Here is a 21,779-nt window from a genome sequence, read left to right on the forward strand (position 1 = left end):
TGCGCTTCTGCCAAGAATATATATATATATATATATATATATATATGCTGAGCTGCTTGTTGTTGAGGAAAAAATGTACCTTGGGTTATATATATTTTATACAGCACAAAAGGTAGAGGGGGGACAAAGGCAGACCCCACCAGCCATTAAAGTGACTCGAGGAATGATCAATTTCTAGAGAAAATCATGAAACGAACAGAAACAACTTGTAAGTAAGTAATTAATTTAATTTATAGTAAATATTATACTGCTTTTCCTTTTGGTTTCTCAGACAATCTCTCTTTGATTGCAATCACTAGACTCCAGAGTACAAGTTAGAAAAAGGGATCCAAATGCAAGAAATTTCAAGGTAGGCACCAATCATAACCCTTTCACTTTTCCTCTTCTTACAATATATTCTTCTAATTAATTATTTAATTAATTACCATGCTTCAACTCCTCCAGTGGGTGTTCTTTATATTTATACACACACATATATATATTCATTGGAATCCATCCTTTTCCCCGGCCCGTCTTTTATTCCTACCACCTAGCTTTCCATGGAATATTTAACCTAGCCAAGATTCACTCTTACACAAGTACTACTGTTCTTCTTTTTATATATATATATATATATATATATATACACACACATACGAATATGTTTTTTTTTTTAAATTAATATTCAGGTCATTCACTCCAATGAGTTTAATAAACTCGATTAATTTAATAACATGATTAGAAAAAAAAATATCAATAAATAAAACAAAAAACAACGATGACTTAATGTAAAAAATAAACGTTTGTCAATATTATAAAATATATCTTTACAATATTCCTAAGATATATCAATAATCTTATTTGTTAACACAGTGAAAATTAAATGAGAATGAGATAATTACATAGAAACTTAATTCTCAGCAAATAAAATGACGAATGAAAAAATTGAAAAGAAAATAAATTAAAAAAACAAAAAAAAATTGACATGATTCTATCTGAGTCATTACATAGGTGAATTCTTAAAAATACATCGTCCAAAAAAACCGAACATTAAGACCGAATCACAACATAAAAACCAAATAAAAAAAAATTACAAAGCAAAATTCCTAGCCAACCAAAATAACTAGGGATAAACTTGAAACAACAAATTAAAAAAGGTAAAAAAAGAAGAAAAAAAATATAGAATTGAGAACAATGAGAGCCAAATTTGACACAAAAATAAAATAAAATCAAATTATAAGGGATGAATTGAAAAACAATTTCATTTAAGAAAAGGATAAGAAAAATTAAAAATAACAATAAAAAAACAAGGATCATATTTGATATATAAATCAAATGTCAAGAGATGAAATTGAAGAAAAAATTAATTCAATGAATGATTCAAGACCAAATACATTACAATTAAAAGAATGAGTACCAAATCTGATATAAAAATAAAATACCAAAAGATGAAATTAAAAAAAAACAAATTAACTCAATAAATGATTCAATGTTAAATACATTGCAATTAAAATAATTAGGACTTCATTTGACTCGAGAAATAAATAACTAGACTTCTTTGTATTTTTGCAATGACCAACATATTTTTCTAGGAGGAGAGAGAGGAAAGAGAGAGGGAAGAAATAACATGTGCCCAGAGCGTTTAAGTATTTTTATTATACAAAAAGAATTGAAAAGCCCGAAAAGCCCTTTGACCTAAAACAAACATTTTTTTCTTTTAAGGGTAATGAAGTGATTACATTGTGTATTAAAGATGTAAAAATATTGATTAACCCCCTCTTTTCCTATAATGACCAATGGGTTCCAAGAAAAAGATCTTCCTACCCCTAAGTCCAAGCTAAGTGAGTTTTCCCTTCAAGGGTAAAATAATATGTGTAAATAGGATTTTTTTAATAAGCAAAATTGATCAATGAATATTGAGTAAAAAATTGAACTAAATTAATTATGGCATGCATCAATTGTTTTCACTTTGCATTGCGGCTAAAACATCATTTGCCTAAAATTTGAAATTTTTTTTTGCTTAAAATTAATTTTTTAGTATTTCTTAATCGTTTTGATGTGTTGTTATCAAAAATAAATTTTTTTTAAAAAAAATTATTTTAAAATATTTTCAAGAAAAAAAAACACTCTGAAAAAATTATTGTTAAGAAATATAGGGTTTTTTTTTCAGAACAATATAATATGATTAATAAGTGTTAAATAATCTAACAATAACGAGTATGATTATCATTAAAATAAATATAATATTGAGACCCTTATTGTGGCAATAAGAGAAGGTTCTCACACATCAAAATGAATCAAATCAAATGGAGAAGAAGAAACAAAAATACTTTAATTAAAAGGTAAAGTGAAAAATTTTGTTAGTTTACACCTATTACAATCAGAAATATCACAAGTTTGTAAATTTTTTAAGGCTTTTATGGATGCCAAAAATCTCAAACGAGAAGACGAAATATGACTTAGACGAGAATGCCATAAATAAAAACTAGAAGAAGAAGGACTCAAATGAAAAGAAGACAAATCAACACTAGCAGTAACAACTGACACTTTTAACTCATCCAAAATATATAGTCCCTTCTCCCTACAGCCTGTCCCAATCAGCTTCTAAGACTGTCGATCATGCATATAACAAAAAGAGAGGGGAAAAGATGACTAAATAATCATATATTTGACCAACAGAAACAAGATTCAATGTGAGATTCGGAATAAGATAGACATTAGAGAGAGACAAGTGAGGTGTGATAACAATAGCAACACCTGCTAAGGGTATAAAAGTGTCATCAGCAGTCATGACATGGATAGAAGATGAAGAAGACATATAAGCAAAAGATGAAAAATCTGGAGACATATGATGTGAAACACCAGAATTCAAGACCCATCCAAAATATGACATACCTAAAGAACTATGAGGCAACTGATCTACGAAAGAAGAAGCATATGTAGTTTGTGGCTGTAAGGAGAGAAACTTCTGAAATTGCTTAGCTATCATACTAAGATCGGTGAAAGGACCTGATGAGACTGCTGCTGCAGTATTATGTTGTGGTGTTTTTGTAACCTCAAGGTGGTCTATAAGCATTAAATTATGATTGATTGTCAGGTTTCCAGGCTTGACTCTATTGTCCCAACTAAAAACACTAAGCCTTCTAATGACCTTTCTGCTTATAGAACTGCACTCGTCGAAGACAACCCTTATGTAAGGCTTATTCTGATTACTGGAGAATGATTTAGAAGGTACTACTAGCACAAAATGATTAGAAGTAGAGAGAATTTTCTTTTCAGAATAGGACTGAAGATGTATTTTTTCAGCTAATAACTCATTGACAATCGAGTCAACAGAAAAAAGTGGAGAACGATGCAAAATTAAACCTCTAAGTCCTTTAAAATCATTGTTAAGTGCAGTTCTGAAGATGTATTTCTTCAGCCCATAACTCACTGACAACTGAGTCAATAGAAAAAAATGGAGAACGATGCAAAATTGAACCTCTAAGTCTTTTAAAATCATTGTGAAATGCAGTTAAAAATTATACTAATCGTTGGTGCTCTCTATGATCAATATAGGCACCATATACTTTTAATTCTGTTGTTCTGTAAGAGCCAATTGATCCCAAGGATCTATCATAGTAGAATAAAACTCTTGAATACAGTTGAGAATGATAAAATAGCTTAAGTTGTATCTTAGCTAACCTTTTCTATTTATATGTATGCGGTAGTACACGGTAGTAACTGTAGGAATCACAATATTAGAATAATCCTACATTAATTCCTATATATATATATATATATACCCCCTCAAGCCGAGGATGGAGGATCGACCCAAAGCTTGTAACGAAAAGTAGTAAATAAAGCAGCGGAAAGTGGCTCAGTAAAGACATCTACAAGTTGATCTTGAGAGGAGATAAAATGAATCTAAATCTCTTTCTCTGCAACTCGGTCTCGTACAAAATGATAATCCACCTCAACATGTTTAGTACAAGTATGGAAGATAGGATTTGCTTAGAGATATGTGGCTCTAAGGTTATCATACCAAATGGTAGGAGTAGAGACAGAGAGAACCTGCAGATCTGTTAACAAATATTGAAGCCAGATGACCTCAGCAAAACCGTATGCTAAGGCTTTATACTCAGCCCCAGTAGAGGAGCGCGCAACTATGCATTACTTGCATGACTTCCATGAGATCGGTGCCTGACCAAAGAAGACAAGGTAACCACTTGTAGATTTGCGATCATCAATAATATCGGTCCAATTTGCATCTATAAAACCATGTAGAGTAAACGAGGAACCTCGAGTGATATGGAAATTATAAGATGTCGTACCTTTAAGATAGCGGAGAATGTGTTTAACGACGGCCCAATGACTTGGTGAGTGTAGAAGAGAGAGACAATGACAGCGGCAAAAGCAGAAGAAGATTGCAATAAAGAAGTACTTTTCATTCAGAAATGTATCAAGATAATATTTTTTTTATTTTTTAAAAATTATTTTTGACATCAGCACATCAAAATGATCTAAAAACACAAAAAATATTAATTTAAAATAAATAAAAATATAAAATAAAATAAAATATATTTTAAAAATATTTTAAAAACATAAAACCAAACAAAAGAACATAAGATAAGATGTACAAGAGGACGGCATGATCAGTTTGTTGGTTGCTGCCGCATCATCATATGATATGGCAGGTTAATTAAAGCTAGCTAGCTACCTAATGGAAGACGATCGATCATCATGTTTATGATCTTGACTAAACATATATATATCTACACATAATAAAGTATCGGTTGGTGCATTTCTAGATACGATGCATACCTCCATTTATCCATGTCTTTTCATGAAATCTCTTGACTCCAGAATTATTGCGCGCTCGGGCGTCCTGACATTGCCTCCCTCCATCCTTGAATCTTCTCGCTCGCTGCTGTCATTTGCCTGTTGAGACGTCGTCTGTTGATATATAAATATAAAAGCGCACTGGTTGTCTATGTATATATATATATATATCATGGCAGTGATGCTTGCATATTATAAACCCTAAACAATCAATGGCAGGCAACCGATCAATTAATTGATTAGGAGGTTCGATGTATAATCTTAGGCGAAAGTAATCAAACCCTATTTCGAAAGTCAAATAGTTTGTTTTCTTGCGGTCATGATCATTATAATTAAGATGAAATGTTGAGAGTCTTGAGACCTTGTTTTTCATCGGTTTTTTCTTTGCTTTAGAAAATGATTTATACATGTGTGTGTATGCTAATGTATTATCATTAACGTGGTACATGGTGTTTTTTTAAAAATGTTTTTTAATTAAAAATTTATTGAAATAATATTTTTTTAATCTTTTTATAAAAAGCATATTGAAACCATAAAAAATACCTAAAAATACAGCAATTTAATATATCTTTTTAGAAAAAAACAATTAAATTAACAGAAGGTAAGGAGCTTAGTCCACATCACACCTATTGTTCATGCGTGTATTTTTTTATTTTATTTTAAGTTTTGTTTGATATTGTTGTGTTGTTTTATATCATGTTGTTGTTGTAGACTTCCCCCTATTTTATAAGAAAAAAAAGATGAATAATTAATTAAACAAGAAAAGATAACCTTAATTTGCATCTCGAAAGATTAGTGTTTTTCCTAGCTAAGAATATATATATTATTAAAGATAAGAAGATATAAATATATAATAAATCTATTTTTATAATAATTTTAAAATGAAATTTTTATATATATAATTATTTTTTGGGGGGGATGGGTCCCCTCAACATATACATATAGTAGTATATACCATCACGACGTTACAAGAAAATGAAGAATAGAGGAGGGCCACGTGTACGGGGATTAATGCTACTGGGAAGGCACGTTTACTTTCTTTTTATTTATTACAAGTCTTGACTGCAGCTCTCCTGTCCCTCCCTGCCTACCTAACCTCACGCCCATGCACCCGCCCATTTGTTTTCAAAGCTGACCCATATATGATCCGGTTTGGATCATGGATCCATGAATCTAATTTCCCATTTTCAATTAAAAAATAATCCTATTTTTTAATTAAAAAATATTTTTTTATCCGACTGGATTTTGATTGTGTTGTGTGACAAAATTAGAATAATCGACCAGATTTTAACTTGATTAATTAAGTCTAATTTAATTAATGACTACTTATTAGTGCAATTATATATAAACTAAACCCGATTTGAAGTTTGAAATGCTAGGTTTTTAGAAATATGAGTTTTACAATCATGCATGCACGTACCTTCCTCGTAAAGAATATGTGGTGTATATACATAGTTATTAGATTTAAATCATTATCAATTTTATTATTATGAAACCTAAATATAACGCAAATTAAATATACTTTATTAAAATAATATTTTTTTTAAATATTAACACATTAAAATCATTGAAAAAAACATCAATTTCATGTTTTTATAAATAAAAAATAATTTTAAAAGCACTTTATTATATTAAATATAATGAGACCTAAAAAACAAACACTCCATAACTATTAATCTCCTTGTTAAAATGTGATTTTTTTTGTGTGTTTAATATTGTGGTTTAGAGTATTTTTAACTTGAAAATATATTAAAATAATTTAATTTTTTAAATGTTTTTTTGTTTTTATCTTTCACATGTTTACACCAAATCAAAACCATTGAGAATCACCAAAGAAAAACATCAACGTGGTGATCGATGCTTTTTAAAGGCAATGCAATTAAAAACACAAAAAAAAAAAAAAAAAAGTGGCGACTCATGTCGATTAATTAAGCTTCCATCGACCCAGAACACCATGCACAACGCACGCAAAAGAAACCTAGAACAATATATATATATATATATATATATGATTAATCATCACATGTTTGATCAATTAATTAATACAACCAGCCATTATTTATTTATTTATATATATCACTGATCGATCTGTCAACAAGCTAGCTAGTAGGAAAAACAAGAAGGTAGCAACTAACTACCTAATTAATTAAGAAAATCATCGTAAAGAAAGAGGAAAACTCCAAGAAATCTCTGATTTAGGTTTGATCAGAAAACTGAAAGTTTGTCAAATAGGAGCTTCATGAGATATATAAATGCATGGGAATAGCTAGGCAGGCAGGCAGGCGCCATTAATTAACTTTGCTGCATATAGAAACTATAGAGATGAAGCCCCGCAACTCCAAAACATTCCATGATTAATGAATTATATATACACTACAAAACTAGCTAGCTGTAATCCACCGAGTCCATTTCCTTACTTTCCATTCAAATAAATGCTGCTTTTAGGGATCGTATAATATATATTTATACTATATAGTACAAAGCATGGAAGAAGCAAATATATATATATATATAGAGCCGATTGGGTATCAGTCACTCACATCAAGAATATTACCAAAAGGTGGACCGATAATATTTAGCATAAATCTAATTCTTCTCCTACCAATGAAAATAATTTATGTGCTTAGATTACTACTACTACGTCATCAAGAAAAGAATTTATATGTTTATCTTTTAAAAAAATATATTCATGTACATAAGAAATACTAGCAGAGCCGGCTTCAGCTTAGAGAGAGAGCTACTCGAGCAATTAATGGCCCAAGACCTTCACTTAACAAATTAAAAATCCCAAAGAATAAATAAAATATATTTATTAATTATGCTTTATAAAATAAAAATTATGTGCACTTGATAAAAAGTCCCAACTACGTACAGTACAAAATAAAGATTGCAAAATATTTATTTTTTTTATATTTTAAAAGGCTACAATTAGCGGAAGTCCCAAATATTCAGCTTAAGCATGCTCCGAGAAAAAGCAGCTACATAATCACAAGGACTAGCTAAACGAATTAAAGACAATTAAGCATTATATAATTGCTTAATTGAAGGAGGATGTCGTTTTCGGGTGGTGTTTGCTTAACGTAACCATGCAGTTTTTTTCCTGCAAGAAACTTCAAATTCCATCCATGCCTATCGATCATCTCCCAGCTCGACAAGGACATGTAGCTGTTCCCTTTTAACACCTAGCTAGGCCACTTCCATCACACAAACCACTTGCCCCACACATGTCATGCTGATCTCTCACTCGTGAAGACAACACAATTCAACTGCAAAGCAATTTCTTTTACGACGAAGAAGAAGAGAAACTCAACATCCCCACATCCAAGTGCTCCTACTGTTACTAACAAGTGATTTGCCAAATCTTATGACTCTCGTGAGCACGAGCCATGAAGGAAGGGATGATAGAAGATAATTCCACTCATGCCATGCAAAAATTCAAGCCTAACTCCCTTTCGTTTTTCTTTAACACCAGCTGAATTCTATTTTGACCTGGGGCAGCCAGCACTATGGGCCCATTGTGTTTCAGACAACACCGTTATCGAGTCAAGAGTCAAGACCCATCAAGCTACTGCCAGCGTGTATCTGGGAACTTTCGTCATCAACAACTACAGGCTGGAAAAGTGGCTCTACTAACACTGGCTGTACGCGTAATTTAAGCCCAAGACTCAACAAACATTCAGCGAAATGAGAGGATGATCCTGGAAAATCAAAGAGTACAGAGTGCACATGAAGAATGACCATTGGTACATTACTATTTCAGTGTTAGTTGTCAGAAATTAATGCTTCAAAAGGATTGGTAGCAGGGAGGAGAATGAATCAAATCCTTCTCTCCCCCTTGGCTCCCTTCATCCAGTTTAAGCACACTCAATTCCTTCTGTGGGAGTCGGTATAAACCAACCTAAATGCTGACAATACAATCTCTGAGTAGAAATATGTTTACACACAAAGGCAATACAATCTCTAATTCGAAGCCAAATGTCAAGCTGTTGTTTGCATTTGAAAGCTACATCAAATCTGGTATATTTGAAGAGTGTACACCAAGACTTTATTTAAATAACCAAGTTGAGAAGTCAAAGGAATCAGAAACTCCAGCAATATTCACTACTGAGTTCCAAGTATCCCTTTGGAGGAACTGAAATCAAAGAACGAACCTAGAAGGCACATGTAACATGCCCATTCAGATTGGAATCTGCAAGAAAAGCTTATCTATGTGATACTTTGTGCCTTGAGAACCCAGATTGATTTCTTAATCAATACGACAAACCTCTTTAACCATATAATGAAGAATCCCAACAGCCAAATAAAAGAAAATCATTCACCATTCCTAAAATTCCTACCAGGAAAGTCATTTCCTGCATCCTTTATAAACAACATAGAAAGGGGGTGAGAGAGAAAAAAAACAATAAAAAGCGAAGGACGGTGGCATCCAGATTGAGTGAGTCATTGCAATAAAAGACCCCAATGACCGAGAGTAAGCATACCAAGCAGTAGTCCTTGCTTAATCAAAGAAACGCTGAATCAAAAGGGCTTCTCATACTCCTGCGGTGTTGGCTGCTCCCAGGCAGGTATGAAGCCTACAAGAAAACACAAGAGACTTAGTCGAGTAGAGAAGATGGTGTCAGATAAGATGCTGCGAAATATTAACTGACAAATTGATAGGCTATTTATTTGCTCAGAACATCAGCAGCATGCATGTTAAAACAAAATTGCTGTGCTGCTTGATGATAAAGATGAATATAGACTAAAACACAGCATTAATGAATATGATTTAACATGCTCATATGAATTACTACCGTGTTCTTAGTTGAACAAACAGTTCTGCTATGCCTCTGAAATCTGGATTCCTCTAACCGAGGAGAGTGAATAAAAATGAACCAGTAGGACCAGCCATCTAATGGTTCATTTCATATAGACATTTACTTATATGACATTCACAGGACATCAATGTTGTAAACTTGCTTTTGAAACCAACACACACTCCTATCATATTTTATGTAGCTAGCAGATATAAATATCCTTGCTCCTGCTGAGTAGCTAACTTCTGCTTGTAGGCCAAGTTTACGAGACCTTAAAGCAGCCTTTTAGTTTTACTTTGAAATCTCTTTGCATTGGTTTCAACGGACACCAATATCATTAATTTGCTTGTTTCACAAGATAACTATTAAGGTATTGCCATTTTAAGTTCTATGATGAAGACAGTGATGCAACTGAAAAGAACTCATCCAATTCTCATATAGCTGCATCTCAATGACGTGGGAAAAATTTGGTGAAGACATGTATAATCATAGACAAACAAGTTTCGGAAAAGATGATTTTGAACTAAAAGCAGACCAATAAAAAAACCTTTTTTCTTAGTGAATGTGGTTATGATAAGGACTAAAAATTTGGAGCAAAACATAGTTTAAAGGCTATTGAGCACCCTGGAATCCTGGAGTGCACTTAAATTTATTAACGGTCAATTTTCATTTCAAACAATTTTGAAGCAAATAAAGCTAATGCAGCATCATGATTTACTATTCCCCTAGCTTTTATTAAAATCGCACATTTTTTGGAGTGCACATCAGGTTTTTGGTAAAAGAATTCAGCTTTAATTTGAATGTCAAGCAGAAGCAGAGACGCCAGAAAGTTATTAAAGATGCCAGGAGAAGAAGTTTCTTTATAATCCTTTCCTTCTCCAATTTATATGCTTTTGAGATCCAAATAGAGCCATTTTTCGTTAAAATATATTACTTATCTATAGATCTATGCACAACTTATTGTAACAAAAAAAAAAAAAAAACAATTTTCACAATAATGTGAACAACCATCACCAAATATACCTCGATGGTTAATGGTGGTAAAAATGCATTTGTACAGCCTATTAGCATGCGATTAAACACCAGAGTTAGGCAGATCGACTACATGAACTCTAGATTTATAAGAAATCAAACCAAGAAGTTAAATATGTGGCATACTTAATGGTATTTCTCCCAGGGACATATAAATCGAGTCATCATCACCAAGAGTCCCCTGAAACAATCAGTAATACTAAGTGAGTTATTCATCAACTATATGATGGAAATGTATTTATTTATCTATCTTCCACTACCAAAAAGATGAATTCTAAAACTAAGTGCCGCATAAATGCCATGAGATCATGTGCATAGAATTATACATTTAATGAAGCAATTGATTGGAATATGAATGGAATGCATACAGCATCAAGTAGCAAAATGCATACATCTTAAAATTCTTGCAAACTTTATTTTTTTATTTCAAAGAAAGGCTACTTGGTTTTCATGTTCTATTCAGGCTAATAGGCTACTTCTATCATACCTCTCCATTGTCAAGGCCCATTTCATTTGGCAGTGGATTTATGTTCTCCGGAACAGAGGTACAATTTGGGAAATTGCTGAGAAACTCTGAGAGCATAAGACCATCATAGTTATCCTGAACATCAGTAACATTACCAACATTCTGTGAATGGTTGGGAAAACCTTCTGTCCCATTAAATGCAATCTCCGTCCTAAGAAGATGGACAAGTTAAGATCAGGTAGAAAAAAACTACATCCAGTATCTGAACAGACTAAAATGAGAAGATCATAAACACAATAATGAAGTAAGCTTCTTGATGTGAGAAACATGCAAGGTACCTGCCATTATTGTTTGACAAGTTAAGAAACATATAAGAGCAAAGAGAAGGAATAATTATAAAAGGAACGTACTTTCTTTGTGAACTATCAAAGTCTTTGTCTTCCAGGGTATCATTCTCTAAATCAATTATTTCAACCTGCTTACCATCAGTCATATGTCTAGTATATTCACCAGAAATGTTGGAATTACTCATTGACAAATCAATGTCAACCTGTGGTGCTTGTTTTCCGATTGTCATAATAGATGGGTGTGTGAGAACTGGATCACTACGATGTGTGTCATTCATATCAGATGTTTCCATGAGATTAAGATCAACGATTTTAAATGAACTAGGAAAAAGCTGTTTCTCTTGTGCATACTTGAATCCTGGTTCACCACCAGTTCTTGGAAATCGACAATTACTAACATAAGTGTCTTGAGTAGCAGCCATGGTAAGTTGCTGATCAGGTGAAACCCTCTCTTCTTGAGAACCCCCCGTATTTTCATTCAAATTAGAGAGGTGCAAGAGCTCATCAGTGGTGTTAACCAAGGATGGAAGCCATTCTCTAGGTTTCTTCACCACCTCGCTAAAATCACTGCCTTCCGCAGCCCGTTTCTCTCCTCGCTCTTTGACTGAGGTGGACCTTCCAAAACCAGAAGGCCCCAGGCTTGATTCTTGTTCATTGTCATGTATAAAAGCTCTAACTGGAAAAGAATGAGACCTCACACATTTTCCCTGCACAGCACCATATTCAGGGCCTTCTTCATCCACATCCTCGGCAGACTGGACAACAGCTACTTCAGTTATTTCAGAGTTGGGACAATTTGAATCACGAGGTGCATTTGCTAGCACATCAGCTGCAGAAACATTGTACATGCCATCTTGAACTGAATCTTCAGATCCTTTGTTAAGCCCAATACCAGAAGTGCCATCATCTTCATTATTGGGAACTTGATCAACCCTGGAGGACCTACATGACAATGCAGAGCGTGTTTTCGTTGGCACATTGGCGAACTTGCTCAATGTTAGTAAATCAGATCCATTCCTGCCCGAGATGTCACCCTCCACGGCACTCTGCTGGATAGGTAAATCCTCTGGAACAATCTGTTTCTCAGTTTCATAATCATAATTGCTATCCTTCACCTCCCCGTTCCCGAGATTTAAGTTTGCTGGATCACCAGAGCCCTTGGAGGGTTCGCCACCAGTCTCTTCTTTCGGAACACTAGAAGAACTTGCCTTGGAGCCAGTTTCATCTGGGTGGTTGTACTTGCTCAGTCCTGATTCTATATCAGCAGTTTCTTCACTTTCTGGTGCCACCCCACTCAGACCAGATTTCTCCATCCCATCACCAACATCATTGCTAACTTGCTGCTCTTCATAGTGTTCAGAAACTGTATCACTCTGACCCTCCATATCAGGGGAAACTCTATTCCTATCCGACAATGGCCCACTCCTCCCATATTCTCTACCCCACTCTGCGCTATAACCCCGGTAATGTTCTCCTCTCCTCCTTCCTTTCACATGATTCCTCGAATTGAAGTCATCAGAGTATCTTCTCCTGCTCAGTCCAGTATCAGAAGCGCCACTCCCTAGCCGAGAATGGGCAGATGTTCGGCCCTCATGCATAAGGTCTTCTTGTTGCCTAAAGTCCTGATAATCCCCAGCTTGCATTTTGAAACCACCATTCTGCCATTTACCAGAAAGTGCACTCTGAGGTAACAATCCCTTGGAAACTAAATACTCAGCTGCAAGCCTACCAGCTTCCATCAAAACATCACCTTTCTGTGTCGGTGGCTGAGGAGGTTGGCGAATAGATCTGGGGTGGCCCTGGCCACGGCCAAAGCCACGGTTATTGAAGCTTCTGTGTTCGGAATTGTAAAAGCCATGGCCTCTAGCTGAAGTATCTGGTGATATCCTGGATGCACCCACGCCCACCCCCATGGCACCAGACCTGTATCCATTTCCAGGACTTCTATGCCTAGCATGCATATTCCTGCTTCTGATAGTATGTATCCAAGTGAAATGCTTATAAACCCTACAAGCAATCAACTGCCACAAAATTGAATGAAAACCAATGATAGCAAATACAGTACAAGTAGCACAGGTTATTGTAGCTCCGAGCAGCAAGCCCGTAATCAATCTATCTTCAATCAGGGAATTTACAGACAAGACTAATTCTTTCTCATATTATTCAGCTACTATAAGGAGAAGGAAAAAATCCCAGAAAGAAATGATATTGTAGAGGTAAGAGGCAGGTAGCTAACAATCAAAAAGTAAACTTAATATTAACAACAGTGCAATTGTGTAAACTTAATCAAAAAGTCAACAGATGAAAATAGTCAAAATATGAAGCAAATCCAGGACACCCAGAATCTGAAACGCAAACATGAAGAGGGATCTTGTCTAAAAATCTGACCTTTCTTGTGTTTTGCTATTACGGATTGTACAGTGTAAATGTCCAAGACAAGAAGAAGAAGATCCAGAGGTGTGGTTATTAGGGTTTGAAGATCCCACATCAACATCCCATCATCATCATCGTCATCATCTACACCATGACAAAGAAATGAAGAATAAGAATCCTCAAAGTAGTCGAATAATTAATTTATCCAGTTTGTAAATAAAAAGGGAAGAACTTTAAGGTCAAATCGATCACAGGTTTTGAAGCTTTTTCGAACAAGGAAATGTAGACACGTATAATAACTCTACGAATTCAACCTCTCTGTGTTTTTTTTCCTTCCGTTTCTCCTCCCGCTGATGGTGAGCGGCTTTTGGATTGCTGGAGGTTCAGTTTTCAGTATTTTCTTTTCTTTTTTGTTTAAATTTTCCTTTCTAAAAAAGATTTTTAAAAAAAATAGAAAAAGGAAAAGAGAGATTGACAGGCAGAGCGTGAGTGATAGATAATTTTTTCCGCACGTAAATGCTCTCTCTGGCACGTGTCTAAACATGGTTTATTTAGAAATGCGGGGATAAGATTAATTATATATTTTTATTATGCCTGCTAAATTTATACAGGCGATTCAAACCCTATTTGGCTTAAAAAAACATAATAAATAATGTCTTTTGAAGCTAAATATAATTTGAAACGCAGCAAGAAGTTAACATAAACATCGATACTCTTAACTCGACGCATCTCGAACACAAACGCATGCAAACAAGTCCTCTTCTTGACTTGGGATGCAGATTGTTCTTTCACCACTGGTTTGCTGTTTTCATAGGAATTTAGGGTTTAATTTGGTTCAAGATTATTGTACTTTTAGAAGAGCCTTTTGTTTTAGTTTTACCTCGAGTTTAGGTACAGGAATGGAATGGGGGTGTGGTGGTGTTGACTCTTGTGTGGTGAGGAATGGAAATGGGTGGGTGGGTGGGTGCTAAAGGTGAGGTGCTCTTTCCACCCACAAGAAAAAGGTAAAGTGAGCGTGTCATTTCTACTCTCATTGTCATTGTATGAAATTAATTGAAATACATATAAGCTAACCGAACATTCATACTAATAAAAAAAAAAAAAAAAAGAGGGAAGGAATTCATTGTTAGAAATAAGGCAGGCGAAGCCCATGAGTGACTGGTGAAGGGTTGTGTAACAAGAAAAGGAACAAAGGGGCATAGGCTACTTTCATCGATGGATGTTTGATGGTAGCGTGCACAACGCCATCATCTTCTTTCTCTATTGCTTGAATAGGGAATTTAGGTTTAATTTGGTACAAAAATAAAAGATGGTGCTCGAGATTTTGTCTTGATCATATTGCATGGTATTTGTAAATTGTATGATTTTTTTATGAAAAAAGAAAAAAAGAAAATGAGACGTAGAAATTGTCAAATAACCAAAGCATATACTATTATTGTATTTGACGATATTCTCTCACGATAAGACAATTTATCAATGTCGACGCTTCTGTATTCACGATTGTAAAAGCCATGGCCTCTAGCACAAGTATCTGGCTGGGTACATGGAACCTGACCTGTGCCCATCTCTAAGACTTCTAAGCCTAGAATGAATGAATGCGTCTTTCTGATTCTCACAGTATCCTCCTAATCCAAGCGCAATGCTTATAAACCCTACAAGCAATTAGTTGTCGGAACAAAAACACTTGAAAACCCATGATAGCAGATGAGTGAGTGCAGGTAGCGCGCGCACATGATTATGGCTCCATGGAAAACAAGAACAATCTATCTTCAATTCCTGTGAAATTTAAGCATCTCTTTGTCCTTCCTCAAGGAAGCAATAAGGAAGGAAGACATGTTGGATCTAAAGAATCACGTTGGCAGTCAAACAAAGTCTTGATTAACGTTGAACTATCAGCCTCCTGTATCTCCCTTTTCTTTTTCTTCCTTCTTTTCTTTTTTATTTTTTTTTAAACTTCAATCATGCTTTGGACATTGAAATGTATCTAGGATATTACATCTCCAAGGTGCAATTTGTGCATGGGGGAAAACCCACCACATAATATTTAATTATGAGCCTGCAAGCCAAGAGACTCAAAAATATATACTGATTATCTGTGGACTTGGATTAATTCCAAAATACGGACATCCAGCTATCCGGGTCTCTCTTTCAACCTGTCTTCTGCTGCGGCAGTGCACAAAACTCTGAGACTTGCCTAGCACTTCCATCACCACATTAATGCCCGTTTTCAATCATCTCAATATCATCCTCTTTTCTGTTCTGATGGACTCGTCCCCTCCGAGCTATCTCCTCTCTGCAACGGAGAAAGATATCCCAACCAAACAGAAGTTTCAGGAAATGGAAAATGATTAAGATGCCAAGATAATGAAAAAAAAAAAAGAAAAAAAAAAAAAAAGAAGAAGCTTGACATCAAATAACACAATTAAATGTATTTTCCTAGTCAATAAAATAGAGAATTCACAAAATTGGTGTGATATTCACACATATGCCACTATGGCACTGTGTCCACTGATAAGGTGTTCACAACATTCTTGTTCAGTTACGAGCTGTATATAAATAATGAAGAAAATTCACAGAATCAACAATTAAAATCTGTAGGCAAATTCAATGGCCTAGCAAGCTTGTTTTCAGGTATGCTAGTTATTGTACAGAAAGCAGGTCCCTGCAAACTCAACAGAGAAATAAATCTGTGTCGCATGGCATGTTGATTACTAAAACACGAAACATTTCTTAAAGCTAAAACAAAATTGTTGGTATAACCAGTATATAGCTGACACAAAAATACTTCACACTTGTATATTTGAATTATGTAACTTGCCAATGTCACCTAACCATTTTCATGTTGGTCACAGAGCTGACGCAAAAATACGGTACTTTTGATATTTCAATGGTTGGAAGTTCCTATGGCAGCTGGCTACACTTTTAACATTAACAGCCAACTTGTTGATCTAGGCTGGTGGAATCCACAGTCAGAAAATTTTCTGCCAAAAAGATGGCTGGGTTTTTAACTCACGCAACAACCTTCCATTTTGTTTCACAAGTACAATGTACAGTTGCAAGAACTAGAGCACTCATTGGTATCAAACACTGGATCATTATCATATGTAGAAAAGAAACTAAGACCAACAACTACACGTCTAAAATACATGAAGGAGAAGACAAAGTTAGAGAATCTGAAACCAGGAAACATGCATCGATTATAGAAAAGAAAGAAAGCCATAGTTGAGACATTAAAATCAGTAAGAACCTGAGGCAATTCCAGATTGAGTCATAATGAAGGATAGCAACAACCCTTCGTTTCCAATCTTTTTGAGAGCCTCCACTACGCTTAACCACAGGCAACTGCTTGATGCCTTTGGCCTCCATCAAATCCTTGGCAATTGCCAAATCAGTGTCAGGATAACATGTCAAAAGTCCACGAACTTGACCTCGGTACCTTATCTCCCGGGTGCAAACAGTAGAAACAAGACAGGTATTTACCTGTACCAAATAAAAAATAAAAACTTTAAATATCACACAGGAAAGCATACACAAGCAGAAAGAAAGTTATCTTCATCCTTTTATACATCTATGATTGTTGAATCACCCGTGGAAGCATCGCTAGATGTCTTGGACAGCCGTCTGATGTCGCCATATGTTAGTATTCCTTCCAGTAAATCTTCATCATCAACTACGAGCAAGCAATTCTGTTTGCAGTCATGCATATATTTTATAGCTTCTTTCAATGTTAAGCTTAATGAAACCTTTGCATAGTTCTTTGACATGGCCTTAGAAACCTAACAACAAGCAGGGAAGAATAGAGTAAATAAATTACACCTCAAAATAATACACAATTCTGTCTGAAGAGAGGGGGTTGGAGCACATTAAATAACAAAAATAACTTAAGCATGAAGCTTCATTTCTTAAATAAATCAATTGTCCAGACAAAAAAATGGAAAAATTCAAACCTTGAGATTTTCTGCAAGCAAATCTTCATTGATTGCTTCATCATCAGTATCGTTTGAAAGAGAAGAATAACCTCTAGCCAAACTATGAGCACCAGGTTTTTCATTCTCCTTGCCATGGTCAGCCACAGATGGGACCCATATCGCTAACCCAACAGCTCCCTGCTCACATTTCATGGCAGAAGAATTAAATTAGCATTTAAAATGTGAATGCCAGGAAACATATAAAGCCTACTTGGCAATGAGCCAATGACAACAAAACGTTTTCAGTCCCATTTGCAGTGATATCAGATTATTGATGAGACCAAGCAGCAAAAATACAGTTGACAGTTTATTAAACCAAAATACACTGTTTCTATGCAGAAATATAAGGTTTAGGATAAAATAAACATCTCAATAATCAAGATTATTCTGGAAAAATTATCAAGTAAATCTAATTACCATGAGGGGAAGGATTATCCTGTAATCTTTTGTCAACTCAAAGAGAAGTAGAATTGATGTCAAGGGCACTGAACAAACTGACGCTAATGTAGCAGCCATTCCAACCTACAGCAAAAGATTTGAAATACTTTAATCAACTTGATACAAATTAAAAGGCACTTCGGCCAAGAGAGAGATATCGAGACCGCATCTCATTAAAGTTACAATAGCCCAAAATAAATACCATCTTACCAATGCATATGCCTGTGGCTGGGCAACGGCAGCATTTCCTGGAATGGCTGAATTGATAAGTTCCGCAGCTGAACCTCCAAATACAGCACCAACAGCTGCACCAATCATCAAACTTGGTGCATAAAGGCCACCTACAAGCAACGAACCCTTACACAGAGCAGTGGCCACAACTTTGGCTGCTGCTAGTTGGGTTAATAACCAGATTCCAGGAGCAGAAGCACTCTTTCCAGTGTGTAAGATTTCTTCAACATTGGTGAAACCCCAATATAGTATTCCAGGATACTTCAGAGCAATTATTCCAGCTCCTAAACCACCTAAAGCAGGGCATGCAACAGGATGAAGGCCAAATTTTTCTTTGATAAACTCAAATGACTTGGTGAACCAAGTGACCAAGCGAGTGAAGGCCACACTTACAACACCACATAGCATGCCCAAAATCAGGTATAAGGGTAATTCTGCAAAGCAGAACCAAAAATAGGATAAAAATAGTCAGATTTTGCTAGTGATACCAGTTTCTTACTAGATAGGATTTGCACACAAAGATCTCACTGTTTTTTTTCTTCATTTAGTTAAATGGGGAGAAAAATGAAAAAGGAAAAAATCATTATAATGTGTTTTAGACAGACGTTCACGTCAAATGCAGCATCATAATATAGAAATAAATACATCAAGAGAAACGAATAATACCAGCAGCAGATTTCAAATCATACGATGGCACTGTAAAAGCTGATTGTGTTCCAAGTAACGTGTTTGATACAGTTGATGATATTACAGAAGCCAACAGAATCATTGCAGTTGTAAATGGAGGTGAATTTTCAGCATGGAGAGGCCTCAACACAGTTTCAATAGCAAAGAAACAACCAGCAACAGGTGCATTGAAACCTGAATGAGAAGAGCAAAAGAAAATTAGAATGGAATTCAGATAAGAATTTGCTGGAGCAGAATGGATAGAAACAGAAGAAGGAACTGTGATTTGATCCTGACTTTGTTTACATACCAGATCACCAGGGAAGCAGAGATATGAAATACAGTTAGATTGACAAAAACTACAAGATGATTGCAGAAGATTTCAGTTGTGTTTGGAAATTAGAGATTCCTACTCAAGTGAAAAGGCTAATGAATGCACTACACATGATTAACGTGTAAAGGAAATCAGTCTCAACATCCAGATTCTTAATACCCTCCTTGAAACATGCATGTCATTTTCCCATATTTTTTCTTCTCAATTTTTTTCTTCTAAAATGCCATATAAAATGTCATTACTCCTCCTTCAAGCCTTATCATGCTCAAGTTAATTACTTTAAGGCTAATTTTTTATGAACAGTTGGTCTTCCATTGACTAGGAGGTGCAATCTAATACCTTCACTTGAAAAAACAGAACATATGGGTTGCATTATAAGTGAATGACAGGCCATATAAGGTCGTGTTGTTTTAGGCTATAAATGACCAAAAGTTGCCGGATGCTAGTAAATATATATAAAATAGATGATCTTGAAACCAAAGCAGCCAGCCACAGCCAGGTAATATCTGGCTTTTGAAATGGTGATTATCTAAAGGAAGCAAATGAGCAGAAACAAAATTTTATCATGTAAAAAAGGAGAGATACCTGAAGAAATCCCAGCAGCTGCGCCAGCTGCAATAAGAGTATTCATCCTTTCTCTATTGTTTGCCATCATTAAAGAGAATCCATGGGCACATGATTTGCCGATGTCTACACTAGGTCCTTCAGGACCCAAAGAACAACCAGTACCTAAAGTAACAGCTGCCTGAATGGCTTTCACTGTAGGAAACACTCCTGCGACCAAATCAAAACCTTTTCTGTGAGAAGAAAGGTTCTGCCTTATTTGCTCCAATATTTCAACCAAGCCATGCATCATTCCAACAATAACTCCTCCAGCGACAGGGATTAAAAGAATCCTATGCCAAGTGTCTGACAGCCTTTGCAGACGGAGCCATGCAGCACCCTCGTTTGGAGTCCCAGCCCAGGCCCATTCATGTATTAAATGAACCTAAAGAAGAAGCATTACCAAAATATCAATGACAGAAATCCTGAGGAAACTAGCAATGCAAACATAAGTGCGTGAAAAAGCATAAGAAAGAAACATGTACGCCTTTTTTTTTTCTTTCTTCCCCCTTGCTGTTCTTCTTCTTCAATATGAGACAAAATCATGTGATGTGATTGCACAGTTGATTGTTAAAAGGCTTATGGCAGAGAATTGAGTAGTAAGCAAAATCAATAATAATAATAATAAAAAAACTTAAGCACAGCCAATTATTGAGAAATTAAACAGAAACTGAGCAGCAAAGCACAATGAGAATGAGAGAGAGATCCATCCAGATGAATTACAAAAAGAGAGAGAAGAAGGCAGGGAAAAACAAACCCCTTTATTGAAAGCGGCGACACAGAGACCGGAGGCGAGACCGAGAAGGCAACCAATAAGAAGCAAGGCCCATTCAGGAGTGGCACCATTCTCTAAAACGTCGTCGTCGTCGTGATCATTAATATTCTTAACACGGTGGTCATAATTACGATTTTTGCGGTGGTCATGATCTGATATGGATGGAGTGTCGTCGTCTTCGTCGTCTAGATGATTATAATGAAGATTGTTGTTGTTGAGAGAGGAGGAGGGACGACGACCTGAGAAACCTCGAATCAGATCTTTGATAGCAGCAGTCTTCTTATGTCCTCCTCTGCTATTATCACTGCTGCTTCTGTTGAATCCTCCTCCTCCTGCTCCTCCTGCTCCTCCTGCTTCCAAGTCGTTATTGTCTACAACAAGTACTAGTGGTTGTTGGTCATGGTCATCGTGTTGTTGTGTAATTGATGAATTGGATTTGAGGAGGAGATGCTTCTGATCGCCGTCTTCCATTGTTTCTCTCAACATTTTTATCTCTTTCTTCCCATTCCTAGATTCCAAATCAAATCAAATCAAATAACTGTATATATATATATACACAAAATGCCTTTCTTCTTCTTCTTCTTCTCCTCCTTCTCCTTCTTTGCAACAACAATTAAATTACTTCTTCTTCTACTCCTTCATTTTCTTTTTTCCTCTCTCTTTGCTCTGCTAAACTGCTAATTAATTTAATTGGTATTTCCGTCCTCGAATAATATCACCTTTTCTCAATCTCAACTATTCGATCTGGCTGGTTCCAAAGCCTAATTCCATTTAGATACTCGAATTTATTTTTATTCTGATTCTATCCCTAAGACTGATCATTCCTCTACTCGCTCCACCCAAATCCTTTTGATATTGGACACCACTCCCATCAATTTTTCTTTCTTTCTTTCTTTTTACTTCATCATTATGCAATGGAAGGCAAGATTGTGCAATTAATCAAATCATAT

General features: G+C 35.3%; 2 protein-coding genes across 7 annotated transcripts; both read right to left on the reverse strand.

Annotated features, from left to right (window-relative positions):
* Positions 1-9,038: 9,038 nt before the first annotated feature.
* Positions 9,039-14,293, reverse strand: LOC7471716 (uncharacterized protein At4g26450). Of its 6 annotated transcripts, none has more exons than XM_002300557.3 (6): positions 14,129-14,293; positions 13,830-13,958; positions 11,505-13,448; positions 11,116-11,305; positions 10,755-10,809; positions 9,039-9,374 (listed from the first exon to the last, which is right to left on the reverse strand). In XM_002300557.3, the coding sequence occupies exons 3-6, from the start codon at positions 13,400-13,402 to the stop codon at positions 9,319-9,321; spliced, it is 2,199 nt and encodes a 732-aa protein (XP_002300593.1). In that variant the 5' UTR covers positions 13,403-13,448; positions 13,830-13,958; positions 14,129-14,293; the 3' UTR covers positions 9,039-9,318. The 6 variants fall into 6 exon arrangements, with proteins under 6 accessions (XP_002300593.1, XP_024459791.1, XP_024459804.1 ...); XM_024604023.2 differs by having other exon boundaries at positions 11,505-13,462; XM_024604036.2 differs by having other exon boundaries at positions 11,505-13,462; positions 14,067-14,289.
* A 1,399-nt stretch (positions 14,294-15,692) lies between these two features.
* Positions 15,693-21,669, reverse strand: LOC7471717 (chloride channel protein CLC-f). The gene is made up of 9 exons (XM_002300558.4): positions 20,812-21,669; positions 20,037-20,439; positions 19,118-19,312; positions 18,431-18,885; positions 18,200-18,304; positions 17,762-17,920; positions 17,381-17,590; positions 17,062-17,294; positions 15,693-16,107 (listed from the first exon to the last, which is right to left on the reverse strand). The coding sequence occupies exons 1-9, from the start codon at positions 21,313-21,315 to the stop codon at positions 16,029-16,031; spliced, it is 2,343 nt and encodes a 780-aa protein (XP_002300594.3). The 5' UTR covers positions 21,316-21,669; the 3' UTR covers positions 15,693-16,028.
* Positions 21,670-21,779: the final 110 nt, after the last annotated feature.

This window comes from Populus trichocarpa, chromosome 1 (genome assembly GCF_000002775.5).
Source record: "Populus trichocarpa isolate Nisqually-1 chromosome 1, P.trichocarpa_v4.1, whole genome shotgun sequence".
In the NCBI taxonomy this organism is placed as follows: Eukaryota; Viridiplantae; Streptophyta; class Magnoliopsida; order Malpighiales; family Salicaceae; genus Populus; species Populus trichocarpa.

Coding starts and splice junctions, on each gene's coding strand:
- LOC7471716 (XM_002300557.3), bottom strand. CDS start 13,402: ATGCATGCTAGGCATAGAAGTCCTGGAAATGGATACAGGTCTGGTGCC. Junction 11,306..11,504: donor TTTGATAGTTCACAAAGAAA/GTACGTTCCTTT, acceptor CCATCTTCTTAG/GACGGAGATTGCATTTAATG. Junction 10,810..11,115: donor TGGGCCTTGACAATGGAGAG/GTATGATAGAAG, acceptor TGATTGTTTCAG/GGGACTCTTGGTGATGATGA.
- LOC7471717 (XM_002300558.4), bottom strand. CDS start 21,315: ATGTTGAGAGAAACAATGGAAGACGGCGATCAGAAGCATCTCCTCCTC. Junction 20,440..20,811: donor TCGCCGCTTTCAATAAAGGG/GTTTGTTTTTCC, acceptor CTTCTTCTTTAG/GTTCATTTAATACATGAATG. Junction 16,108..17,061: donor TCAATCTGGAATTGCCTCAG/GTTCTTACTGAT, acceptor TCTCCGTTGCAG/AGAGGAGATAGCTCGGAGGG.